The sequence below is a fragment of the Dendrobium catenatum genome, unplaced genomic scaffold (genome assembly GCF_001605985.2).
Source record: "Dendrobium catenatum unplaced genomic scaffold, ASM160598v2 fragScaff_scaffold_621, whole genome shotgun sequence".
NCBI lineage: Eukaryota > Viridiplantae > Streptophyta > Magnoliopsida > Asparagales > Orchidaceae > Dendrobium > Dendrobium catenatum.
In genome coordinates, this window is record NW_021319083.1 from 7238148 (window position 1) to 7260893 (window position 22746).

Sequence of the window (22746 nt, forward strand, 5' to 3'; positions counted from 1 at the left end):
TGATGTCGGGTAAAAATTTGACGACGGGCGGAAGTTTAGCAACATACAGAAATTGATGACTGGAAGAAGACCAACATTAGGTAGAAATTCAGTGACGGGCGGAAGTTTGGCGTAAGGTAGAAGTCCAACAAAAGTCTGGTGACGGGAAAAAGTCCGACATGAGTTAGCGTTCGGGCAGAACTCCGGTGTCGATAGGCTACCAGGTAGAAGTCCAGCGGTGGTCGAGGAAGAGTCTGGTGGCAAGGGAGCTCTCTTTCTTCTCTTCATTGTCTTCTTGCTTAGACATCCTTCTTCGCAACCCCCTTCCCCTCCTCTTGGGGGGTCCCTCTCTATGAGAAATGAGGGATATATTTATAGTTTTCTTAGAGTGACATGACCATTAAATAGGAGGAATATCAAGGGTAATTTGGGAGTGGTTTGAATGGACGACTGATGTTGAATACATTGATCATGGACTGTTTACTAGACATTTGAATGTCTTAATGATATCAAAATTTGACGATCTTAGACTTGTTGTACTTGTCTCTTTGAGCCGCTTGATTCGACTATAAGAATGTCATGTTTTGAAACCGTTTGATAATCCAAATTATGGTTTGGCCCTTCCAAATATGCTTTGAGTCTTTGATTTGGACTCATATGGGCTCAGATTGAGTCGAATTTGATGTCATTAGGTTCGTATCTCTAAGATGTTCAGTTATGCTGTAAGTTTGCTGAAATCAGAGTTCATATAGTCTCCAAATTAAATTTTAAAGTTTCCTACTTGATTTTCCATTGAGATTCATGCCCGATCAAGATAGTTTTTTTTATGATATATCAAGACTTTACAGGAAAAGGTAGAAGATGAAAAGATTGAGATATCAATACATCAATACCATGCACTTAAGATAATTTTCATGATAAATTACATCTTATTTAAAATTTTTTATAATCAATGCTAAATTCAAATGATTTAAAGATTGACACCAAAATTTATGAGAGGATGTTGAAGGCTTGGAGAAGTGAAATTTTGTAATATTATTTTATGATTTATTTTATGTATTTTTTATTCTTTTTAAATTTAGGCAATCATTCTAATGTTCTTTTTGTCAATTGCAAGTTTTCAAAGATGAAGAAAGCATGAAGAATTAATTTTTCTTAGTTAATTTTGTAATGTTCTAATTTCATATATGTAAATTGAACTTTGTGAGGAATATTTGTAGTTGTATTGTTGTGTTTGTAGTTGTATTTTATATTGGTATCAAAGTCATATTAAATTTATACTATTGTTAAATTTCTACTATATGCATAGTGAATGTTGCCCTTGATGTTCAGTCATAGGCTTGTTTGTAGATTATGATGGATGCATCCGATCACAATGTTTGATTTGATTTTTATTTTTATGATTCTTACATCAATTAGTAACTGGCGATCTTTATTATTGTCAAGCATATTTTATTAAAGAATTTATACTTTCATGTCCTCTTAATAAAGTAATGTGATTTGGTTTGTATATACAATGTTCTTTGACATTAAATATGTTCATTTTTTATGAAAGAAGAATAACTAAGAATATTATTGGTGTATTTTGCATTTTCTTATAATGAAAATTTTATAAAGAAGCCTTCAATTTAAACCTGTAGTCGACACAACTCTCCTTGGCCTATTGGTTGAAAGCTTAGGCTTCCAACTAAGAGGTCTAAGGTTTGAGTCCATGTGCATGCGTTGTGTGTGTGAGTTTGCCTTAAATGGCCTAAATGTCCCAAAAAAAAAAAAAAAAAAAAAAAAAAACCTGTAGTCGAGCCTTTACTCGAGCTGAGCTCGAATTGGTTTTTCGAGCTCGAGCTAACTAGCCCAATTTGAGGCTGGGATTCAGACACATAAGTAGAGTTCGAACTCGAGTTCTTGATTCGAGTAGAGCTCAAGCTCAACTTTAAGCCATCTAAAAAATTCTCGAGCCGACTCGAACCGGCTATGGCTCGTGCTCAACTAGAGGCCTTTGCACCCCTAAACTTATCCATCGTGCGCACAAACCCTATCAAAAATGGCATGAAGCCCAAACCCTCCTAAAACCCCCGAACTCTCCACGCAGATGAAAATCGCCGCTATTTTCCGTTCTTCTCCTGCCTCCTTTCCTTGCGTCTTCGCAAAGCTAAGGCTAAAGAGCTTGCCTTTCTCTACAAATCAATGCCTTCTCTTTCATTATCGGGAATATTCCGGCGGTAGGACTTTCTCAGCTCGACCGGCGAGGTCGGGTATCCGCGACATCCAGCGTGGAAAACTCAGAACCGGGAGCGTCTCAGGGCAGGGCAAGAGCCTCATCGAGGACGAGGCGGAGCTCAGCGATTGGATCAGCGACCTCAAGGCAGACTCTTTTCGTACCAGGCATAGCAGCGAGGACGAAGGTTCGGGTCGTTATCGAGGTAGACAGGACAGTAAGGATATGGGTAGAAATTGGTTAGCGAGTAAAGAACGGGGGAGGGATTCTCGGTCTGCGGCTTATGGAAGGCCGTCTTCGAGGAGGAATAGGGGTAGTGATTCCGATGGGGATTCAGCTCGTAGTCAGAGGGGTTCATCCTTGAGAAGGCGACTTGATAGTGACGATAATGTAGATGATTTCCGTAGCAGGGTGGGAAATGAGCGGGGAAGTCGACCGGCAGTTTCTTCGGATTCCAGGAAAGGTCTTGGTGATCGGCATGGGGCTTCTTCTGCTTTCAATAAGAGAGGCAGGGGGGATTATGAAATTGGCGGTAGGGTAAGCCAACGGAAGAAAAGTCAAGTTCTTGTTGTATCCGAGGAGGAGGAGGAGGATGAGGAAGAGGAGGAAAGTGATGATATTTTGCCTGATTTTGATAATGATTTCTTCGGTGACAAGGAAGATAGGAAGGATAGGGTTGCAAAAGGTCCTATTGAGAAAGGCAGTTCTCGTTTGTCCAATGATAGTAATATTCTAAAAGCAGTACCGCAAACTTCTGTGCCCGCTAGTGATTCTTACTTAAGTGAGGCGAGGTATGCTTGTCCTCTAAATTTGATGTTTCAAAGCTAAGTAGCTGATAATATGATGTACTGATTGCTTTGTTTTCTAAGTACCTTCAAGCTAAGATTAGTAAGGTTGTTAGGAGCCGACTGTTTTGATTGAACATTCACAGCAAAAAATTCTAAAATGTTGTTAGCTTTTAGTTAAATTGATTTAAACATTTTTAGATGCCACATAATTTTGATATGAAAGTAAGGGCTGATTGATTGTTGTGGGAATTGGGATGAATGACTAAGCCTAACTTTTCAATGCATCTTATGGTTGCTTAAATTTTTTCTATTGAAATGATCAAACATAAACATTTAGTATGCCCTGTAGGAACGTTTCCATCAATACGGTCTACCTTATGCATACTTTTTTGAGATGATTATTTTTCATTTGTCAATATACATTAGAAGAAGCATTAATGCATTCATTATGATCAGTTGAACTTCTAAATTTTTTCCTTGTGAAGTTGAACAAATCCTTATGGAGATATGAAGATAGTGCAAGTGATTTGCCTTATCCTGATTTGCCTTATCCCAACTATTTGAGTCACCCTGCAATTCCTTCTTTGTATTTATATCTGAAGATATCACATAGAAGATGCTGATTATGTTCTAATTTTGAATTTTTTTAAATGCCTTGAGCAAATTCCAATCATTGCTGTTAATACTACTAGTTTAACGCATGTGTAGCAATGCAAGTCTTGCATTAGTTCTAGATCCTTATCTTATTGAGGCTTCTCTTTACTCCATTATATAGCAATGCATGTGCAAATCATCTCAACACATTTCTCACTGCCTTACCTCGAATAGTTTTATGTTTTCAAACTACATATTGTACAATTATTATTTGTTATTCTCTTTAGTTATCCCACATTTTCAGCTATACTTATTTCGTTATCCTTAACTTTTTTTTTTTTGGCAAAAATCGCATTTTAATTAATGAAATTAATTTAATTATGAAGATAAATGAGAAGATGAAAACAATATGGATAGAAGTTGTGTAAACATATTTGTAAAAAAATTATTTAACCCTTCGGAAAAATACATAAATGAATGGAAAATGATGATTGATAGCGCTGAGCTCAAATGGTTCGGATATGGCTACCCCTAATGCTTTCTGTAATGTATATTATGTATAGCACTATTAAAAAAACACTTGTTATTGTGCTTGGAGAAAAGTAACATTTGATCAAGCTTTTGATATTACTAAATCCTCTCCCTTCATGTAGCATCCTAAAAAGAAGCTCAAAGGGAATAATGCACTAGATTCATAGTTTATTATAATGCATGAACACTTGAAGGGAAAAACTTTGTTCTTTAAAAACCAAAACATTTGAAGAAGCATTAGCAAAAGCAAAGCAAAATGCAGATGGAAATATAGATAACGTTGGATATTCTTGAGAGGATCAATACTTCTTTTCCTTTTGTATAATCAATTGAATCTGTACAAAAATCTAATAAACACTCACAACGAGTAATTAAATTTGAATTGGATTTGATCATAATCAAAATTCCCAATTACAAGCAAAATTTTGGCCTTCTAGTTTAAATTCTAACTAAGAAATAATCAAAACTTTGCACTCAACTTTAAATCATAAAAAAAATATTTAACAAGTAAATATGTGTGCTTTTTAAAATAAGCATGCCTATTATGTCAAATAATGAATACATTTGTGTTATCTCGACTTTACATTTCATATTTAGCTCAAGCATACATAACTAGTAGATTCATTGTGTTATGTATCTTTAAAGTACTTTTAAATGTAATAACTTCATTAAGAATATTTATGGAACCCATAACTTTATAATTACAAAGTTTATTATAAATATTTGCATTGAAAATTATTTTTAAATTTTTTAGGTTGTTTAAACCTTTTAAATGTGAAAAAAAGATAAAAATTAAGAAACTTTGTCTTAAAAATTGGTTTGGATGTAAAAGCTTAAAAAATTGAAAAATTTATAGAAGGGCCTGTAGGGACTTTGAGAATACAATATGGGATGTTAAGAATTCAACTTTTAATGATTTATATAATATATTATATACTAAGAAGAGTGAAAGATGTATGTATAAGTTAGCCAAGTAAAAAATAGAAAAAATAAAAATTTAGTTCGAGTGAAGTGCATTAAGGATGAAGATCTAAAAGTGTTTTTCTGAGAAGAGGATATTTAATCTAGGTTGATGAAATATTTTGAAAAAATTTTCAATGAAGTTTGTGAGAATACAATTGAAAATAGAGATTTTTGTTTTAGCATCATATTAGTTAAACAGAAGTTGGAGAGATTTTAAAGAAAATGAAGTGTGGAAAAATAGTAGGACCTGATGATATTTTAATGGAAGTGTTGAAATGCTTAGCAAAATAAAGGAAAATTGTGGCTTACTAAAATTTTTAATATTATTTTGAAAACCTAAAAGATGCTAAATGAGTGGAATACTGTGTTGATTCCTATTTTTAAAAATAAATGTCATGCACAAAAGTGTGTGAATTATAGAGGAATTAAGTTAATATATCATACATTAAAATTATAGGAGAGAGAGTAGTTGAGCATAAGTTACAATGTAATACTAATGTTTTTCAAAATCAATTTGAATTCATGTCGGGTAAGCTACTATGGAAGCTATACATTTTTTGAGAGGTTTGATGGAGAAGTATGGGGAGAATAAGGAGGATCTACATATGATATTTATTGATTTAGAAAAAGTATATGATAACATTCCAAAAGAAATGCTCTAGAGAGTTCTAGGAAAAAAAAGAGTTAATAATGCTAATATTTAAGTCTTTAAGGATATGTCTATAGGAGCTGTTACTTGTATTCAAACACAAGGTTGTTTGACCAAGTACTTTCCTATTTTAGTTGGATTACATGAAGGATCAGCTTCAAGCCCATATCTGTTTGCTTTAGTCATGGATGTTCTTACTAAACATTTGCAAGAGGCTGTACCTTACTGTATGCCTTTTATTGATGATATTCTTCTTGTAGATAAGATTAGAGAGAGAATTGATAAAAAACTTGAATTATGAATGTCAACCTTCGAGTCTCAAGGTTTCATTTGCGTAGATCTAAAACCGAATATATGGTATGTAATTTTAGTAGAAATAGATCTAGTGGCAGGATTGTGACATTGAGTGATCAAATCATTAAAAAGAGTGCACATTTTAGGCATTCCTAGTATATTGTTAAAAGCGATGGTGAAATAGATGGGGATATTATTCGTAGAATTCAAGTTGGATGGTTGAAGGGGAGGAAAGCATTGGGCCTATCATGTGATATAAAAGCACCCCTCAAACTTAAGGGAAAATAAGTGGCTTTACACTTAGAGATAGAATGCTAAACTATATATATGTGAAATAGTTAGAGTAGCTCCAGTGTCATATAAGATTAGAGAGTCACCTTAGATGGTTTGGTCACAAAGTATCAACCTTTTAATGGCCCTATTAGTAGAGTAGATGTATTAGATCTGTCCTATGCTAAAAAAGGTAGAGGTATACCTAAAAAGACTTGGTCAGAAAGCATTAAAAATAACTTTATTTTAATATATTTAAATGAGAATTTAACTCTTAATAAGACACAATAGAGAAAAAAGAATTCATGTAGCTGACCCCACGTAATGGTATAAAGGCTTGTTATTGTTGTTGTTGTAGGTTGTTTAAAACTCTTTCTTGTTTGATATTTTTGTCAAAAGAGCAATAGTTTTAAGACTTTGCAAATATGAATAATAATTTGGCCTATTTAACAACTACGAACAACTAATCCTTGCTTGCATGCTAGATTTTTCTGTATTAGTAGTAGAGTTTCTTATACAGTCGTGGTATTATTACCTGCGCAATATTTAGTTTATATATCAATGTTTCATAAAAAACTCTAATATTTATACTAGTATTTTAAGAAATATAGGCATATTTGATAGGGTTTCATGAAACCTTAGCATTTTAATTTAGGGTATGTATTCCTTTTTGCAAAATAGGGTAAACTATTATTTTGTCTGGAAAATTTAAAACTATTGTCTTTATTAATAAAAAAATCAAATTATGTGTAGGTTTATACTTTATACAAATAAACCTATTTTTTTATTCATTTGAATGTGACATTTTCTTATAAATGCATACAATAGCTAATACATCCAAGATATTTTAACCTACTACACTTGAGGTCTAGGGTGTACGACACATGCATTTAGATATGACTTATTTTTATGAATAAATTCCTATCATTTTATATTCTCTAAAATTGCCTTCTGTAAATATGGTGATGGACCAATTGATTTGATTGCGAGGGAATTATGAAGTTTCCTAATCAAGAGGGAATTGTTTAGGAAGGTTCTTAATCAAAGGGGATTAATTAGGAGATGTTTTCTTATTGATGATGGGCAAATTTGGGAGGGGATTTGGGGGCTGATTTGGAGGAGATTAATTAGGAAATGTTTCCTAATTGAAGAGGGGAGATTTGGGGGCTGATTTGGGGACTGATTTAGAAAGGATTAATTATGAAATATTTTCTAATTGAAGAGGGCAGATTTGGGGGCAGTTCTGAGGGTTGATTTGGGAGGGAAATAATTAAGGAAATATGACAGATTTGGGGGTGGGTTGTTTAGGTATTTGTTGTTTATTGTTTGCTTTAAGTAGTTGATTTACCCTAAGGTTAGGGTTATGTTTTTTTATGCAAAATTTTGTGAGGTTTTACTATCTACTATTTTTTTGAGGGATTCTAGCAGCGTTTAGGATTTGGGAGGGAAGACCCTCGTCTCGAAAGAGAACCATTGTATCTTGTTTGTTTGTGTTTCTTTTTCTTATCAATAAAATCTGTGGGTTTGCTGAATTTTACTCTTTGTTCTCTTACTTTGGTGCTCAAGTCCTATCATTTGGATATTGAAAATTTTATTTTAATCCTATTATCTTCTAAAATTTTCATTATTGCTCTTAACTTTTATTTAGTTTAAATTTATATAGCTTAGTAAAACCGTGCCATTTGCAAACATCAAACATCATGGTATTATACCCTACACAGGAAATACATTTATAAAGGGATAATCCTTAATGTTGATTCCTGTCCTATGGTTAGTATAATTGTAATTTTTCTTCTTCTCTGTGTCTACTTTTTATAATGGCAGTGTATTTATCATGAATGTCTTTAATGATTTGAAAATACCCTTTTCATTCTTTATTTCTTTTAAATGCCCTCCTTTAATGGTTTGAAAATACTCCTTTTTGAATTTTTCAACAACAACGGATGACTTTTTTTTTTTTTATATAGTTTGCATTTCCACAAGCGCCCTTAAGATTGAGGAAAGGCCTTGAATACTAAGATTCACTTTATATAACAAATAATATCTCCTTCTTGAAGTAATTTTCCACACCTTCATCCTATATGATTTGTAAGTTTGATTCCTACTACTTAAGCTTTGGATATCCCCTTAAAAATTCTTATTAAGTTTAAGAAACTTTATTGTTGAATCATTCACCATCATCATAATTTTTAACATTTAATGAATTGTATTACTTTATTATGTGACTTGAATATGTTGCGTGACATTTTAAACCTTAATCAGTCTTTTGCCCAGTCTTAATGCACATGATCAGGTGTTGGCTTAGGTGATATTGTGCATTTACTCCCAACCATTATTGAGCGGTTCTGGAAAGACCTACAATTATGTTTGAGGACTCTTTCATTTCTTCGTTTTTAGGCCTTCTTAAGACTTTTAAATAGCATATCTTCTTGACATCTTCATCCTCAAATAAATCTGTTGTTTGCCTCCACATTTAGTACATATATACTCTATTTTCTTTGCCATGTTGCATCTCTTTTTCTACTGCAGATCCAATCTACAATATGAGTCATCAAAAGCTCAATGGTCATGCTTTCCTAGCTAGTTTTGAGTTGGCCTCAATTCTTTTGAACTTTAAGCAAAATAATTGGTGTACCTGGTTCTATAAATTTTCAGTTTCTTTTGGACTTTTGAATTTTCTCACATGATATTTTGTAAGTTTGCATACTCTTAAGGTTTATCTTGTAGTTCTCATTTATCTTTAAAATGTGCACTTTTTTTCTTACACAGATTTGATCAATTTTCCCTTTCTCCACTGTCGCTGAAAGGAATAAAAGCCGTTGGTTATGAAAGGATGACTGTAGTGCAGGAAGCAACTCTTCCAGTAATACTCAAAGGTTACATGTTCTTATAAAATCACTATATTTTTACAGTTTCTTCTCCAGCTGAGCTTTAGTTTGTTAATATTAGAGAGATGATCGAATAAAGATCTATACCAATACCAAGTCAAACTTTGTTTTTTTCGTATTTGAGTTGACAGTGACGCATGCTTATGCTTTGTAGATTCTTAAGTTTTGCTAAATTAGTATTGTTAGTGCCCTAAAATATTTGTGAATTACCATACATTGTTAAATCATAATTAAGTCCAATTATGCTAGGATATGTGATGCAAGCCTTTGTTGCAGCTCAATCTCGGATATTAGGTTTTGCAGATCTAATATAATGAGATGATAAGCAATGCAAATTTTCTAAGGAAAAATATGTAATGCCAATGAAATCTAAAATGAAGATATGCAAAAGATCTAATGCAAAGAAAATACAAAATAACTTGTAATGTTTCATAAAGGAAGCCAGTTGATGATACAAAGCAATTATTTGTTACCTTAGATTTTCCATGGAAAACAATGTAAACTAAAATCCATATCAATCCATCGCAGCTCCTAACAAAATTAATCATCAAGTTTTCAGATATTATGCAAGGATAAAAAAAATAGATATATGGCTGAAATAAGTATCTAATCACTCTTTCACTTTGTAAAGTGGAAAGAAAAGTGGTAAAGAACCAGATAATCAAGTCTCACTCTTGAATAATAACAGCAAATTTTGTAAAAGAATTGGGAGGGATTTAACTCTTCACATACAAGAAAAAGTACTATTCCTTAAAAGCCAAACGTATCCACTTTCTGATACAGATATAAAAAGACGGTGTAGTAGAAATATCATAAGAATCACCAAATGCTCAAAAGTATAAATTGTTAGACGAAAGTTATTCAGAAAATCACCTAAATTTGGAAAGCTGTCAAATAGCATAGTGCTTAAAGTTTAAACTAGAATAATTAAGGCCAGACCAAGGATTGCTTTCTCAGAATGAAACTTAATCAGCTTATCTATGAAATCTTTTTTTAGTGTATGATAAGATTAAAATAGAATTTTTTTTAATATTTGAAGATTGGCGTATGTTATTTGGATGTACACTCGTACATTGTACTTATGCATCTGTTATAAGTTGGATGGATCTCTCATGAATAAGACACATTAAAATATTCTTCTCCTTTAACATAGTATGATAACGAGGTTAATACCTAGCATCCTTTGCCCCCTTTACTCCCAAACTCAACAACAATCCTAGTTGACCTTTTTGCGCCCACACATACGTGCAATGTTCATCATGTGTCTTCCCTTATTCCTTATCATGTGGACCACATTCAGGCTTTCTCTTTTATATATATATACAGAGAGAGAGAGAGAGAGTTATTATTATACTTTATATATTTTATTTTTATGCTTCTTAAATTTTTTATATTTTAGTTATTATTATTTCCTCGATTTTCTATTTTTAGAATTTATTTTAATTTGATTTTTATTTTTTAGGCAACTAATTTTGGGTTACTTTTAATTCTTATTAAAATGTCAATTTTTGATGAGTTTTATTTTCAGTTGATTTTTATTAATTTAGATTTTTTTTGCTAAGTTTAATTTTATATCAAAATTTTAAGTTTATTTATTTAATTTAAGTTTATGTTTTGTATTTAACTTTAGATTTGGTTTTTATCATAGTTTTTTATTTTAGTAGTAATAATAATGCTTTCAAAATTGCCTAAACAACTTTTGATTTTGGGTCAATTCAATTGTTTGGAGCATTATGATAATCTGGATATGATGTAGTCTGTTTTGCAAAATGGTGCCCACAAAAAAAAATTATGTGGGTGAAAGTTTCATGCATGATATGTTCACATGCGTTATTTCTTGTAAAAAAGTAGTCATTTGTCACTCTTTTTATTGCATGTACCGTCATATATGATGATTGGTGCAACACAACTTGTAGAATCTGATATTGAGGTCAACGACGATGTTAGAAGTTATTTAGGTAGGCGACTTATAGTTCTCACAGCTGATTAGAATCCAAAGGATTCATATTGAGTTTACACCTTTCAAGGTTTATTAGACCAAGCTAAATGCTCCTGGTGTGTGCTCGGGCTGAGATGACTCAAGGTGCATCTAGTGTGCATGGCTTGATTAGGCTTATATAATATCTAAATTAATGGGAAGTTTCTTGGGTCACCTGTTAGATAGAGTGCGGCTCCCATACTATGTCCAGTTTATGTGGTAGATCTTATTAAGTCAATATTCAACAAATATTCTAAGAAGGATTGACCAAGCTATATTCTAGTGTCGCATGCTAGATTTGAATAAGCTAAGTCATTTGAATTAACCACATTATGTGTATATAATACCTAAGTGGGTAATCCAGGCGAAGACATGACTGAGTTTGACTAGATTATGAATATGCAAATATTAGGTTCTGGTTTACACAGCTCACCTTGGCCTGTTAGTAGAGAGCTTATGCTTCCAACTAAGAGGTCTTGGGCATGGTTTAAAATTGCGCAATATGAGGCTCGCCTTTGCACAATTTCAGTAAAAAACGCCTCGATGCTAACGCCTCGAGTTTTTTTTATGAGGCTTGCACCTCAACTTGGTTGAGGCCTGTCTTGAGGCCCGCCTCGCCTCACTGGCATGAGGCTTACGCCTCACGCTATATATATTAAAACTTACATAAATCTTGAAGTAAATGCCTGAAATTGGACTCTATAGGAGAGAAGAAAAGGGAGAGAGCAGTTCACCATAATGATGATTCAAATGAAGAACCCCTTAGTGATAACAATGCTGATGACTTATTAGTTCTTATGTGATATGTCATTACTATTTATTTTTGGAAATTTGAATTATATATTAACGAAATTAATACTGGGATTTGGGTTTTGAGTTAAACTATATTTCATGTTATTTTATTATTGAGATATTTTGATTTTACTTCATATCTTATGCTTTTTTATGTTTTATATTATTCACTTATTAGTATATAAAAAATTTATCATTTTATGTTTACGCAATCTTTTAATTTTGAGGCTTACGCCTCGCCTCATGAATGAAAAACGCCTCAATACCTGAATACGCAATTTTAAACATTGGTCTTGGGTTCGAGTCTTTGTGTATGCGTTGTGTGTGTGAGTTTGCCTTAAATGTCCTAAATGTCCCAAAAAAAAAAAAAGGTTCTGGTTTTGATTCTATTAAAAAATGCCACATTAGGTGAACCAAAGTATGATATGATAGGATCAGAAAGACTTATTCTAAACAATTCTAGTGAAGATAATGAGATTGAATATGTATAACCTAAGTGTATAACCTAAGTGTATAAAGGGTGCACCCAACAACAATTTCAAGATGGTATAAAGTTTGCTTTCTTGCCAAATGGTTCGTACAAGTCTATGACATAGACTATTTTAATTGCATCCCTTTTGCCAGGTTTAACTTCATCAATATTTTGCTATTTGTGGCAATAAATCATGGATGATCAATGCTAAAAATGAATGTGAGCAATATCTTCATTTATGGAAACATAATGAGGTAGTTTATATGTAATAACCTCTTGATCATGTTGCTTAGGGTGAGCTACATATCTATTCAAGAAGGCCATATATATGTGCCTAATAAAGCCCACAAGCTTGGTTTGAATATTTCAGCAAAGTTCTTACCTAGATTGAACTTTGTAGTAACATTGCAAATCATTTGGTTTTCTTCAGGCATACACCATCAAGCTTAGTCGTATTAGCTGTTTAAGTTGATCACATCCTAGGCATCGGGATGGGTGAAAAAGGTATATCCAAGGTAAAACTTAATTAATCAAAATATTAGGAGCTGATGATTCGACATGACCAAATTACATCTTGGAGCTAGCTTTGCCTACAATAAAAAATGCAAGTCCCTCTTATTGGAAATATGCTATTGATCTTCTTGAAGAGACTCATCTTTTAGATTGCACATTTGCTTATACCTTGTGGAGACTTAGACTATTTCTAATAATAAGAAGACCCTTGATGTTCTGTTCCTATTGAAAGTTAGATAGGAAATTGTCTAATTTGATTTCCATGAGGCATGATTCCATTAGAGTGAGTTAGCACATGCAAACTTCAAAACAAAAGCATTCTGTTGTTTTGCACATTCAGGTATATCAAAAAGGTCTATTAGAATTGATTTACTATATATGAAGGGGCTACTTAATTTGATTAAAAGGAATGCAGAGTAAAATGAATACAATATAAAGTAAAAACAATATATTAAAAATTTCTTTTGAGTTGTTTGATTAAGAACACTACAAATTCAGGAGTGTTTTTTTTTTGTTTGGTTGATGTAATTGAATGCAAAGTAAAATAATAATGCATTTGGAACATAGTTGATTGGTGGTGGCTAACGGCAGGTGGTGGCGGATGACGTCAGCTTGGTGGCCGACAACATCTGCATTTAAATCTGTAGTCGACGGAAGGTGGTGTTGGTCAGTGGTTGACAAAAGGTAGTGGTGGTTGCAGATGAGTGGCAATCAACATTAGCGATGGGCGTAGCGAGCATCGAACGCCTTTTTTTTAGGAGCCATGTTTTTGAAATCCACTCAAAATGGGTGAATTCCAAGTACACTCAAAATGAACTAGAGGGTGAATTTCAAATTTACTCCCAAAATACTTTACATTTGAAACACAATTGTATCATTACCCGAATTTTCAAAATTCATATGTTTTTTTTATTTCACATTGAAAATTCTACACCTAAGATTTAGCATTTGAATGTGAAAGTATTATCAAATGTTGATCATACTTGTCCAATTGAAAACACGAAAGCAACTTTTGGATTTTGTAGTTTTTGTCGGAGGTAACCTGTTACCTTATAAAATAAGAAATAAATTATTATGACCATATTTAATGCTGAGAATGAATACATGGTTGTGACACGTGGTTGAAGAATCTTTTATGAGAAGTTGGTTTCTAATTACCCAACTTATAGTTATGTATTGCGGTACTTGTGCTTCCATCTACATCGGTACTTGTGCTTCCATCTACATCACTAATAGCCTCGTGTTCCATGAAAGATCCAAACATATTGAGGTTCATTATCATGTCATTAGGATTTTGTGCTTCCAAGAAAATTGTCACTTGTGTCTTTTGGTTTAGAACAAGTGGTTGATATTTTTACAAAAGCTTTTGGTCCACCTCTCTCTCAATTGTGTAATAAATTGGAGCTAACTAATCGATGCTTCAAATTGAGGGAGAGTGTTTGTATATGATAATATTTAGATATAAAAGCTCATTAAATTTGTAGAGTAGAGTGGTGTCCATATTTTGGGCGTACTCTAGAATATTATGTTCATTCGCCTATTATAAATTTGGTGAATCTTTAGTGAATATGAAAACAAAGTTTTGTCAAAATTATCCAAGTATCATTTCATTTTGTTAGCCGCCCTTTAGCAAACATTTACTTTGCTTTTCAAAGTTTGTAAAAAGATGCAAAACTTCATTTTTAATAATATATCAACGTTATCAGTGCAATTTCATTATTTAGAGATGTGAAATAGCCCATTATCATTTTCGTCTGTATCTTGCCCTATAATGCACATACACGGGCACGATGACACGGATACGACACGACACAGGCACGGGACACATCAATTATTGAAAATATAGAACACAGACAGGGGTTGGACACGATATAATAATTTTTATATTTTAAAAATAATGTGTAAAAATTGAATAGGAATAATATTAAAAAGAATTTAGAAATAATAAGTAAAATATAATTTGTGCATAAAATAATTAATATTATGATGTTGAGAGTCGGGCGTATCAAAACATCAAAAGAGGAGAGGACTGTGCTGTTGAAATACAGCATCGATGTTATGCAGTAAGTATCAAGCGTTGTTGTCAAGAGGGCATCTGTCGTTGATGTTGAGAGGGTGTTGGTCATTAATGTTGACACGATGTCGGACAAAGATGAGCTATCAAGTTGTGGGTGTAGAAATTGCTAGTGTTGAGCAGTAATGTTAGGACAATGTCAGACTTTGATGTTGAGATGGTTTTAAAATATCGACGTTGTAACGACTTCAAACGTCAATGCTGAGATGACATCGGGCATTATTGTAAATCAAAGTCGCGACCCGCCAAAGAGGAATGAAAATGAGAATATTCGATGAATGAGGAATTGAGTGTGGACGATTGATTTAGTTTTGTGGACAGGTAATAAAAAATTTGCTTTACATTTAAAATAAATTAAAATTTTAAAAATAAGAAATTATATTAAAAAAAATTCAGAAAATATTTAGAACACGTGTGCCGTCATGCATGTCCAATTTGTATTTGATATTTTTTTGATTGGACATGTTTTTGGCGTGTTCAACATGAATCGGAGGCGTGCCAAACACGTGTCGTGTCGGATACATGTCCGATGATGTCGGACACTACACGCCTCTTTAAGGAGAAGTGTCAGTGCATCATAAATTCTTCCAAGTCTTTGATGAGCTATGAGGAAAAGATGATTACAAAATACCTGCATGTTTTTTTCATTCTTTATCTATTTATTACTGTATTTAGTGGCCCGACTTATGAAAGCATTATGGATTCTATAATACTCTTATTCTGTTATTTTATTTTAATTTTTTTGCTTGCATTTTAGGTAAAGATGTTCTTGCTAAAGCTAAGACAGGAACTGGCAAAACTGTAGCGTTTTTGGTAAAATCTTTATTCTTTTGTCTTGGAATGCAAACGGTCTATTTACTACCTTTTTTTTTTCTTTTGATGAGCTTGGTCTATCCACGATTAAATTTTGATTATTTGGTTGAAGCTGCCCGCAATTGAGGTAGTTGCGAAGCTACCTCCTCCTGATCGTGATAATAGAAGACCCCCTATCCATGTGCTTGTAATTTGCCCAACTAGGGAGCTTGCAGATCAAGCTGCTGCGGAAGCCTCAAAGCTGTTGAGGTACCATGCTTCTATTGGTGTTCAGGTTGTTATGGGTGGTACAAGGTTGGCACTAGAACAGAAACGCATGCAAGCTAATCCATGCCAGGTCAATACTGTTTTTTCTTGAAGATATAGATAAACAATTGTTTTTTTTTATTACTTCAATTTTGATTAACATTATATTGCAAGTTCAGATTCTTGTAGCAACACCTGGAAGGCTCAGAGATCATATGGAGAATACACCAGGATTTACTTCCAAACTATCTGGCGTGAAAGTTCTTGTTCTTGATGAAGCGGACAGATTGCTAGATATGGGATTTCGGAAAGATATTGAAAAGATTGTTGCAGAACTGCCAAAACAACGGCAAACGCTTCTTTTTTCTGCAACAGTTTCAGATGAGGTATTTTTCTCTCAGGCTAAAATTCATATATCTTCTTAAATATTGAATCCGTGTGTGCTAAACCTAGGTTCGTCAAATATGCTACATTGCTATGAAAAGAGATAATGAATTTATTAGCACGGTTGAAGAGGGCAGTGAGGAAACACACTCCCAGGTACCACTAACGTGAATAGTTTAGATATACTCCTCTTATATGATTCGAAGGAGTTCAATTGATGAACTAATGTTTCAAATTCTCTATTGTTTCAGGTTACCCAGATGCATTTAAGTGCACCATTAGACAAGCAGTTTTCAATACTCTATGGAATTCTGAGTGATCACATTGCTGAAGACGTTGACTACAAGGTAATGATTTCAGTACATACATCTTATGTTAATTTTGTGAGTCTTTGTTCTACACTCTTCATCTTAACTTTGTGATGCATGCAGGTTATAGTGTTCTGTACCACTGCAATGGTTACGAAGCTTGTTGCGGATCTTTTGGCTGAGTTGAATTTGAATGTTCGAGAAATGCATTCTAGAAAGCCGCAAACCTATAGAACCAGAGTCTCTAAGGAGTTCAAGGAGTCGAAAGGCCTTATCCTTGTCAGTTCTGATGTTTCTGCACGAGGAGTCGACTACCCTGATGTCTCTCTTGTTATACAGGTATTTGCATTCTGCTTACTCGTCTTTGCTTGTTTTAAGTCTATCTTCTTTTTAACTGTCAATTTTTTTTGGTTAAAATTTGAGTATTTTCATGTCATACTCGTAGATCATTATTGTTATCAATTAAGCTTTAGCTTCACTTTAACTATTTGACTTGGCTGTTGAATCATTTTTTCTTCGTTCACTTATTTGCTATGATGCACGGACACAGACACAGCGACACGGACACGACACGGACACGGGACACGGCTTTTTTTTAAAATATAGGACACGGGTACGACGCGGACACGGCAATACATTTTTTTATATAGTGTATATATATTAATGTAATATCATATTAAAAATGACAAACAATAATAAATGAATGACATGATAACTTGTCTAGCTTATAATATAAAATATTTAGTACAAAATATCTAATACAATCATAAAAATATAAGCAAATAATCACTTACTACAACATCAAACATTCAAGCTTCAACTACTAGGATTAGCTTTAGAAGTTTGTTTTTGACCTTCAATATCATCATCACTGAATATCACTGTTTTCAACTCTGGTTCAACAAGAGAACGATTTGTAATTGTACAAAAAGAGAGGAGATGAAAATACCTTCACTACCAAAGAGAAATGAAAATGTGAATATTCGTTGAATTAGTATTAAATGCAGACGTTGATTTGGTGTTTTGGATAGGAAATAAGAAATTTAATTTAAATCTCGCCAAACATAAGAAATTATATTTTAAAAATAATTATAAAATATTTAAGATACGCGTGTCGGACACGCGTGTCCAATTAGTTTTTAATATTTTTTTAATCGGACACATTTTTGGCGTGTCCGACATGTGTAGGACACTGCACGTCTCTTTGAGGAGAAGTGTCGGTGCATCATAGCTTATTTGTTACATTTTTTCACTTCATCCTTGCTGCTAGTTTATTCCATGCTTATGAAAAGCCTCTTTTCCATCTCCTAGAAACCAAAAAGGACGATCAACTTTGATTTAAGGACTTTTTTGTGGTTATACGATTCTTGTTGTCCTTGTTTTCTCTAGTTTGTTTTGTTATTTTTTTCTAGATAGAAATGCTTTTGTTTAAATGTGGCTTCATTTCTGTCTATTGACAAGTTGAATATGGCTTTCATTCTAATTCATGCAATGTAGCTGGGAGTGCCTGCTGATAGAGATCAATACATACATCGACTTGGTAGAACTGGCAGGAAAGGGAAAGGAGGAAAAGGCTTACTTCTCTTAGCACCATGGGAAGATTTCTTCTTAGATAACATACGAGACTTACCAATAGAAAAGGCTGAAGTTCCTCTTATTGATCCAGACACCAGAAAGAAAGTGAGTATTCCAACCTATCCTATGTTTCCTATGATATGGATTTATTTTTGGTTTTTATTTAATGTACTTGTATAAAAAAAAGAATTAAATTTGCATGAAGGCATATGATTTGGTGGTGAATCTGCATGTATCATGTTTTATATTCATTATATAAACATATGCAGTATAGTATCTTTACATTATGTTATCACAAAGAAATATATTTTGATATATTGTTTTTATTTTAAACTAGCAACTAATGTATTGTTGTTCGTTTTCATGTATATAATTTAAATTTATACTATGATAATATTGTAAATTTTTATTTTATTTGTTTGTATAGTTATATGAAATAATGTGTGCCCTCATGTGCCCAAAGTGAAATGGCTCAGTTCCCCCTTCAACTAAGCAATTTAAGCAGTCCTCTTTCCTCCTCAATTCTTACTCCTTATTTCTTCTTACATGCAATTAAACAAGCCCTAGATGCTTGTGGGTGGTCAAAAAGCCAAACTTTTCCCCAAAAAGGAATAAAAAAAAGAAGCTATTCAAAGAATAGGTTTCATACTTAACTGTGTTGTCAAGGCATACCACCAATGTTAATTGACATTCTTTTTGCATATTTATTTACACAACTTTGTCTTAATATCTTCTCGATCCCTCATTTCATTTCAAATATTATGGAACTATGATAATGGAGCCACTCATTTCTTTTGTTCTGAAAAGGTGGAGAGGGCCCTTGCTCATGTTGAGATGAAGAACAAGGAACGTGCATACCAAGCATGGCTTGGCTATTACAACTCCATAAAAAATGTTGCCCGAGAAAAATCTAAGCTTGTACTTCTTGCTAATGAGTTTAGCCGGAGCATGGGGCTTGACAATCCTCCAGCAATCCCCATAATTGTTCTGAGGAAGATGGGACTTAACAATGTTCCAGGGATTCGTACTAAGTAGCTTTTACTGAAATACTATATTGCATTTCAAAACTAGCTGAAGTGAAATAGTCCAAACACAAATTCCTTCTTGATATCAAGGAAGACCAGATTCCTTTTCAATATCAAATGCCACTGGAATCATCCTGCTATCGTGAAATCCCAGTGCAACTTTAGGAGCTCTACAAATTCCAGGTTTGGGCTGCTTTGATTTTGTACCATTCCAGATCTTCTGAAAATGTGGTGAAATAGGAGAAATCTTAGAAGTTCATGTAATTCTGTCATAGCTAAGCAATTTTGAAACGCATATTTTGCCAATTTCTTAATGTAAAACAAGCATTCTTGTTTCCCAAAGATATTTATTGCTTTCATGATATTTGTTTTTTTTACTCATTTTATTTTTGAAGTCTTCGTAATATTTGTTGATCTAGCGCATATCCACTACCAGAGATGTTGCATTCTTAATTTGAGTTGTTGATTTCCTTGTGACAGGAACCCAGCGCTTGCTTCTTATCCAAATTGTTCTCTATGTTGTACTGAGCTGGTACAACAGTGCATTTTCATTGTTATTGAATAGATATTTCATAATTTTTACGTAAATGTCTCCTAGTATCAGTTTTTTTCTTTCTTAGTTCATTTCATATGATATTTATTCAAGGATATTATTATTATTATTCTTCTGATCCTGATGTTCTTGATGAGCAATTATTGGTTGCATTGTTGCAAAGAAAGTAATTTTTTTTTTTGCGAGAACTGTTCTTTTAGTGTGGGCTCTCAAAATTATATCCAGGAACATGTATACAAGAGTTAAATACTGTTTTTGTTTGAATTTATTAAATTGGAAACTGCTATCAAAGAGTGTTAGATTAAGGAGATATTTTTCTAATATGTTTTATATGTTTTTTAGAGGATATCTGTCTGTCTCTTTATTATTTTGCTTTTCAGGTATTCTTATGTTTAGGCACTTAATTTTACTTGGTAATATACAGGAACTTGTCTTTTCCAACACTTGCTAGAGCAAAGTTTTCTGCCTCTTTCCCTCCTGTCCCCCTCTAAATTTGAGCTTCTGCATATTGTTTGCTTACTCGATTATCCATCCACCTGGTTTGATTTGCGCTTGCGCAAATCACTCTCATAGCATGGAAAAATTGGAAAAATTATTGCGTCCTCCCACCTGACGTAGAGATGCGTCCTCCCAGAGCTAAAATCGCTCTAAAAAATGAGAAATACCAAGCAAATACCGAGCAATACTAAACAATAACGAGGAATATCATAATGTGAAGACCAATACCGAGCTATACCGAGCAATACTGAGCAATACAAAAAAATGCCTAGTTTATCCTAGAGAAAACTCGGTATGTGCTTGGTATTCCTCAGTATTGCTCGGTATAGCTCGGTATAACTCGGTATTGATCTTCACATGATGATATTCCTCGTTATTACCAAATAATACCTAGTAATACCGAGCAAAAATCGAGTTTTTTGTTCCTCGTTATTACCAAATAATACCTAGCAATACCGAGCAAAAATCGAGTTTTTTAGCTATGGGAGGACGCATCTCTACGTCAGGTGGGAGGACGCAATAATTTTTCCATAGGATGATGAGGCTTGCTTGCCCTCTCTTGCGACTCCTGATTAAATCACTTGTAGATCATTCTCACAATCTGCTCTGTAGCTAGACGCATTTGCTTCAGCTTTTTCCTGCGGACATTTCCGCTAGAAAATCACCAAAATCCATTGGCAAATATATTTGCCGGAAGATTTTCTTCGTAATTTGGCATTGGAAGGAATTTCCGATTGAATATTTTCCGTAAAAAATGTTTCCCACGGATTTACGGTTAATTTTTGACGATTTTTAGCTCAAAATAAAATTGACAGTTTTGAAGGATTTACCTAGGATATTTTTCACCGGAATTTCTGGTAAAAAACCGGTGGAATATTTCGTCGTAATTTACGGTGCTGCTGGTAATTCCAGCAGAGATTTCTAGCAAAAATCAGTGGAATTTCAGCCGAAAATGCCAGCGAAAGATTCCTTTGAAAAGCTTATGATAAATTTGTCTTATCGTTATTTCTGACGGAAAATTTATCGGAAACTTATAGCACAAATAAAGACAACAACCTATGTCGATTTTGCAACAATGCAATAGAATAATCAAAACAGTTTAAATACAGGTTAAATATTCTAATATTTCAACATTGCATAAAAATATAAATCAAATAGGAATAATACTTTGCTTAAACTATTCTCAAACAGTACAATAGTTCTGCAATCACCAAACAGTTATTCAATAATTGTTCAGTTCTTTATACATTAAAAAACTAACATAATAATTGTTCAGATCTTTATACATTAAAAAGCTAACATTAAATTGACAGCTATAGACAACTTACTCTGAATTTGTACACTCATTCTACTCGGCATTTTAGGTTGCTTTCCACTAAGCTTTTTCCTGATTCTCTAAAGCTCCTATAATATCTCACTTTTGTTGTGTTTACATGTTCGATTGTGATTTTCTTGATACATCGTAAAGTCCTCTATTAGATAAGGTAGATTCAGATTTATCCCCTTAGGCAATTGTCGTCTCCAGACCTAGAAGGTACCCTTGGACGACACAACCCATTATTGTCGATAAGGAACCTTCTGTCAGGTTAGGTCGACTATCTCCTCTAACTAAGTAGACTAGGGACCATGATAACATGGGACGACGGAACCATGGGATATTGATCAGGTCCATCGTACATTCTCTCACCATCCGCTTTAAGTGCAAGATGGAAAAAATTTTAAGTTTTAAATATCAAACTTTCAAACATCCAAAACCCATCATACTACTACTATAAGTTGGATACCACGTATCTATGAATACGAAGTATTCAATGATGACTAGCCTAAATTAAAAGTTCTCTCTCGTTATCGGGAAGGGTAATTAACTATAGGGGCTTGCGCTCATAGGAAACGAGAACTCATATCATAAAGTCCTCGCAAAATGAGGGAAAAATATATTGGAAGTGTCTTATCTACAAACCTAATCGACCTTCCCAAAATTTACCCCAAAACTTAATCCATTAAAACTCCCCTGAAAAAGCAACAGGGGATGTTGGGGCTGAATTTTCGGAGCCCACAGTACAGCTGAAGTAAAAAAAAAATTAGAAAGAAAAATCAAGAGACTTAGGACTGATAGAGGAAGAGAATATGACTCAAGAATTTTTAGTTCTTTTTGTGAAGCTGATGATATTATTCATGAGGTAACTCCACCTTATTCACCTTTCTAATAGCATAGCTGAACAAAAAAATAGAACCTTAAAAGAAATGATGAATGTTATGCTCATTAGTTTAGGTGTTTCTGATTATTTATGGGGTGAAGCTATTTTATCTCCATGTCATTTATTAAATAGAATTATTTTTAAAA

At 33.4% G+C, this 22746-nt stretch overlaps 1 protein-coding gene across 3 annotated transcripts in view; it reads left to right on the top strand.

Annotated features, from left to right (window-relative positions):
• The first annotated feature begins 1988 nt into the window (after window positions 1–1988).
• The window catches only part of LOC110116115 (DEAD-box ATP-dependent RNA helicase 31), a 59033-nt gene continuing 38275 nt past the window's right edge, over window positions 1989–22746 (top strand). Inside the window, exons 1-11 of one of the 3 annotated variants that reach the window (XR_003700809.1) lie at window positions 1989–2985; window positions 9053–9159; window positions 15758–15813; window positions 15926–16150; window positions 16239–16445; window positions 16513–16599; window positions 16695–16790; window positions 16875–17090; window positions 18249–18431; window positions 19134–19534; window positions 19832–20028. Coding sequence is in view for 1 of the 3 variants with exons in the window: in XM_020849589.2 (XP_020705248.1) it covers window positions 2069–2985; window positions 9053–9159; window positions 15758–15813; window positions 15926–16150; window positions 16239–16445; window positions 16513–16599; window positions 16695–16790; window positions 16875–17090; window positions 18249–18431; window positions 19134–19361 (2322 nt within the window). In the remaining 2 variants the exon portion in view is untranslated. Of the gene's footprint in view, window positions 2986–9052; window positions 9160–15757; window positions 15814–15925; window positions 16151–16238; window positions 16446–16512; window positions 16600–16694; window positions 16791–16874; window positions 17091–18248; window positions 18432–19133; window positions 19733–19831; window positions 20029–22746 lie in introns of those variants that run through there. The other 2 variants (XR_003700808.1, XM_020849589.2) reach the window with 2 other exon arrangements.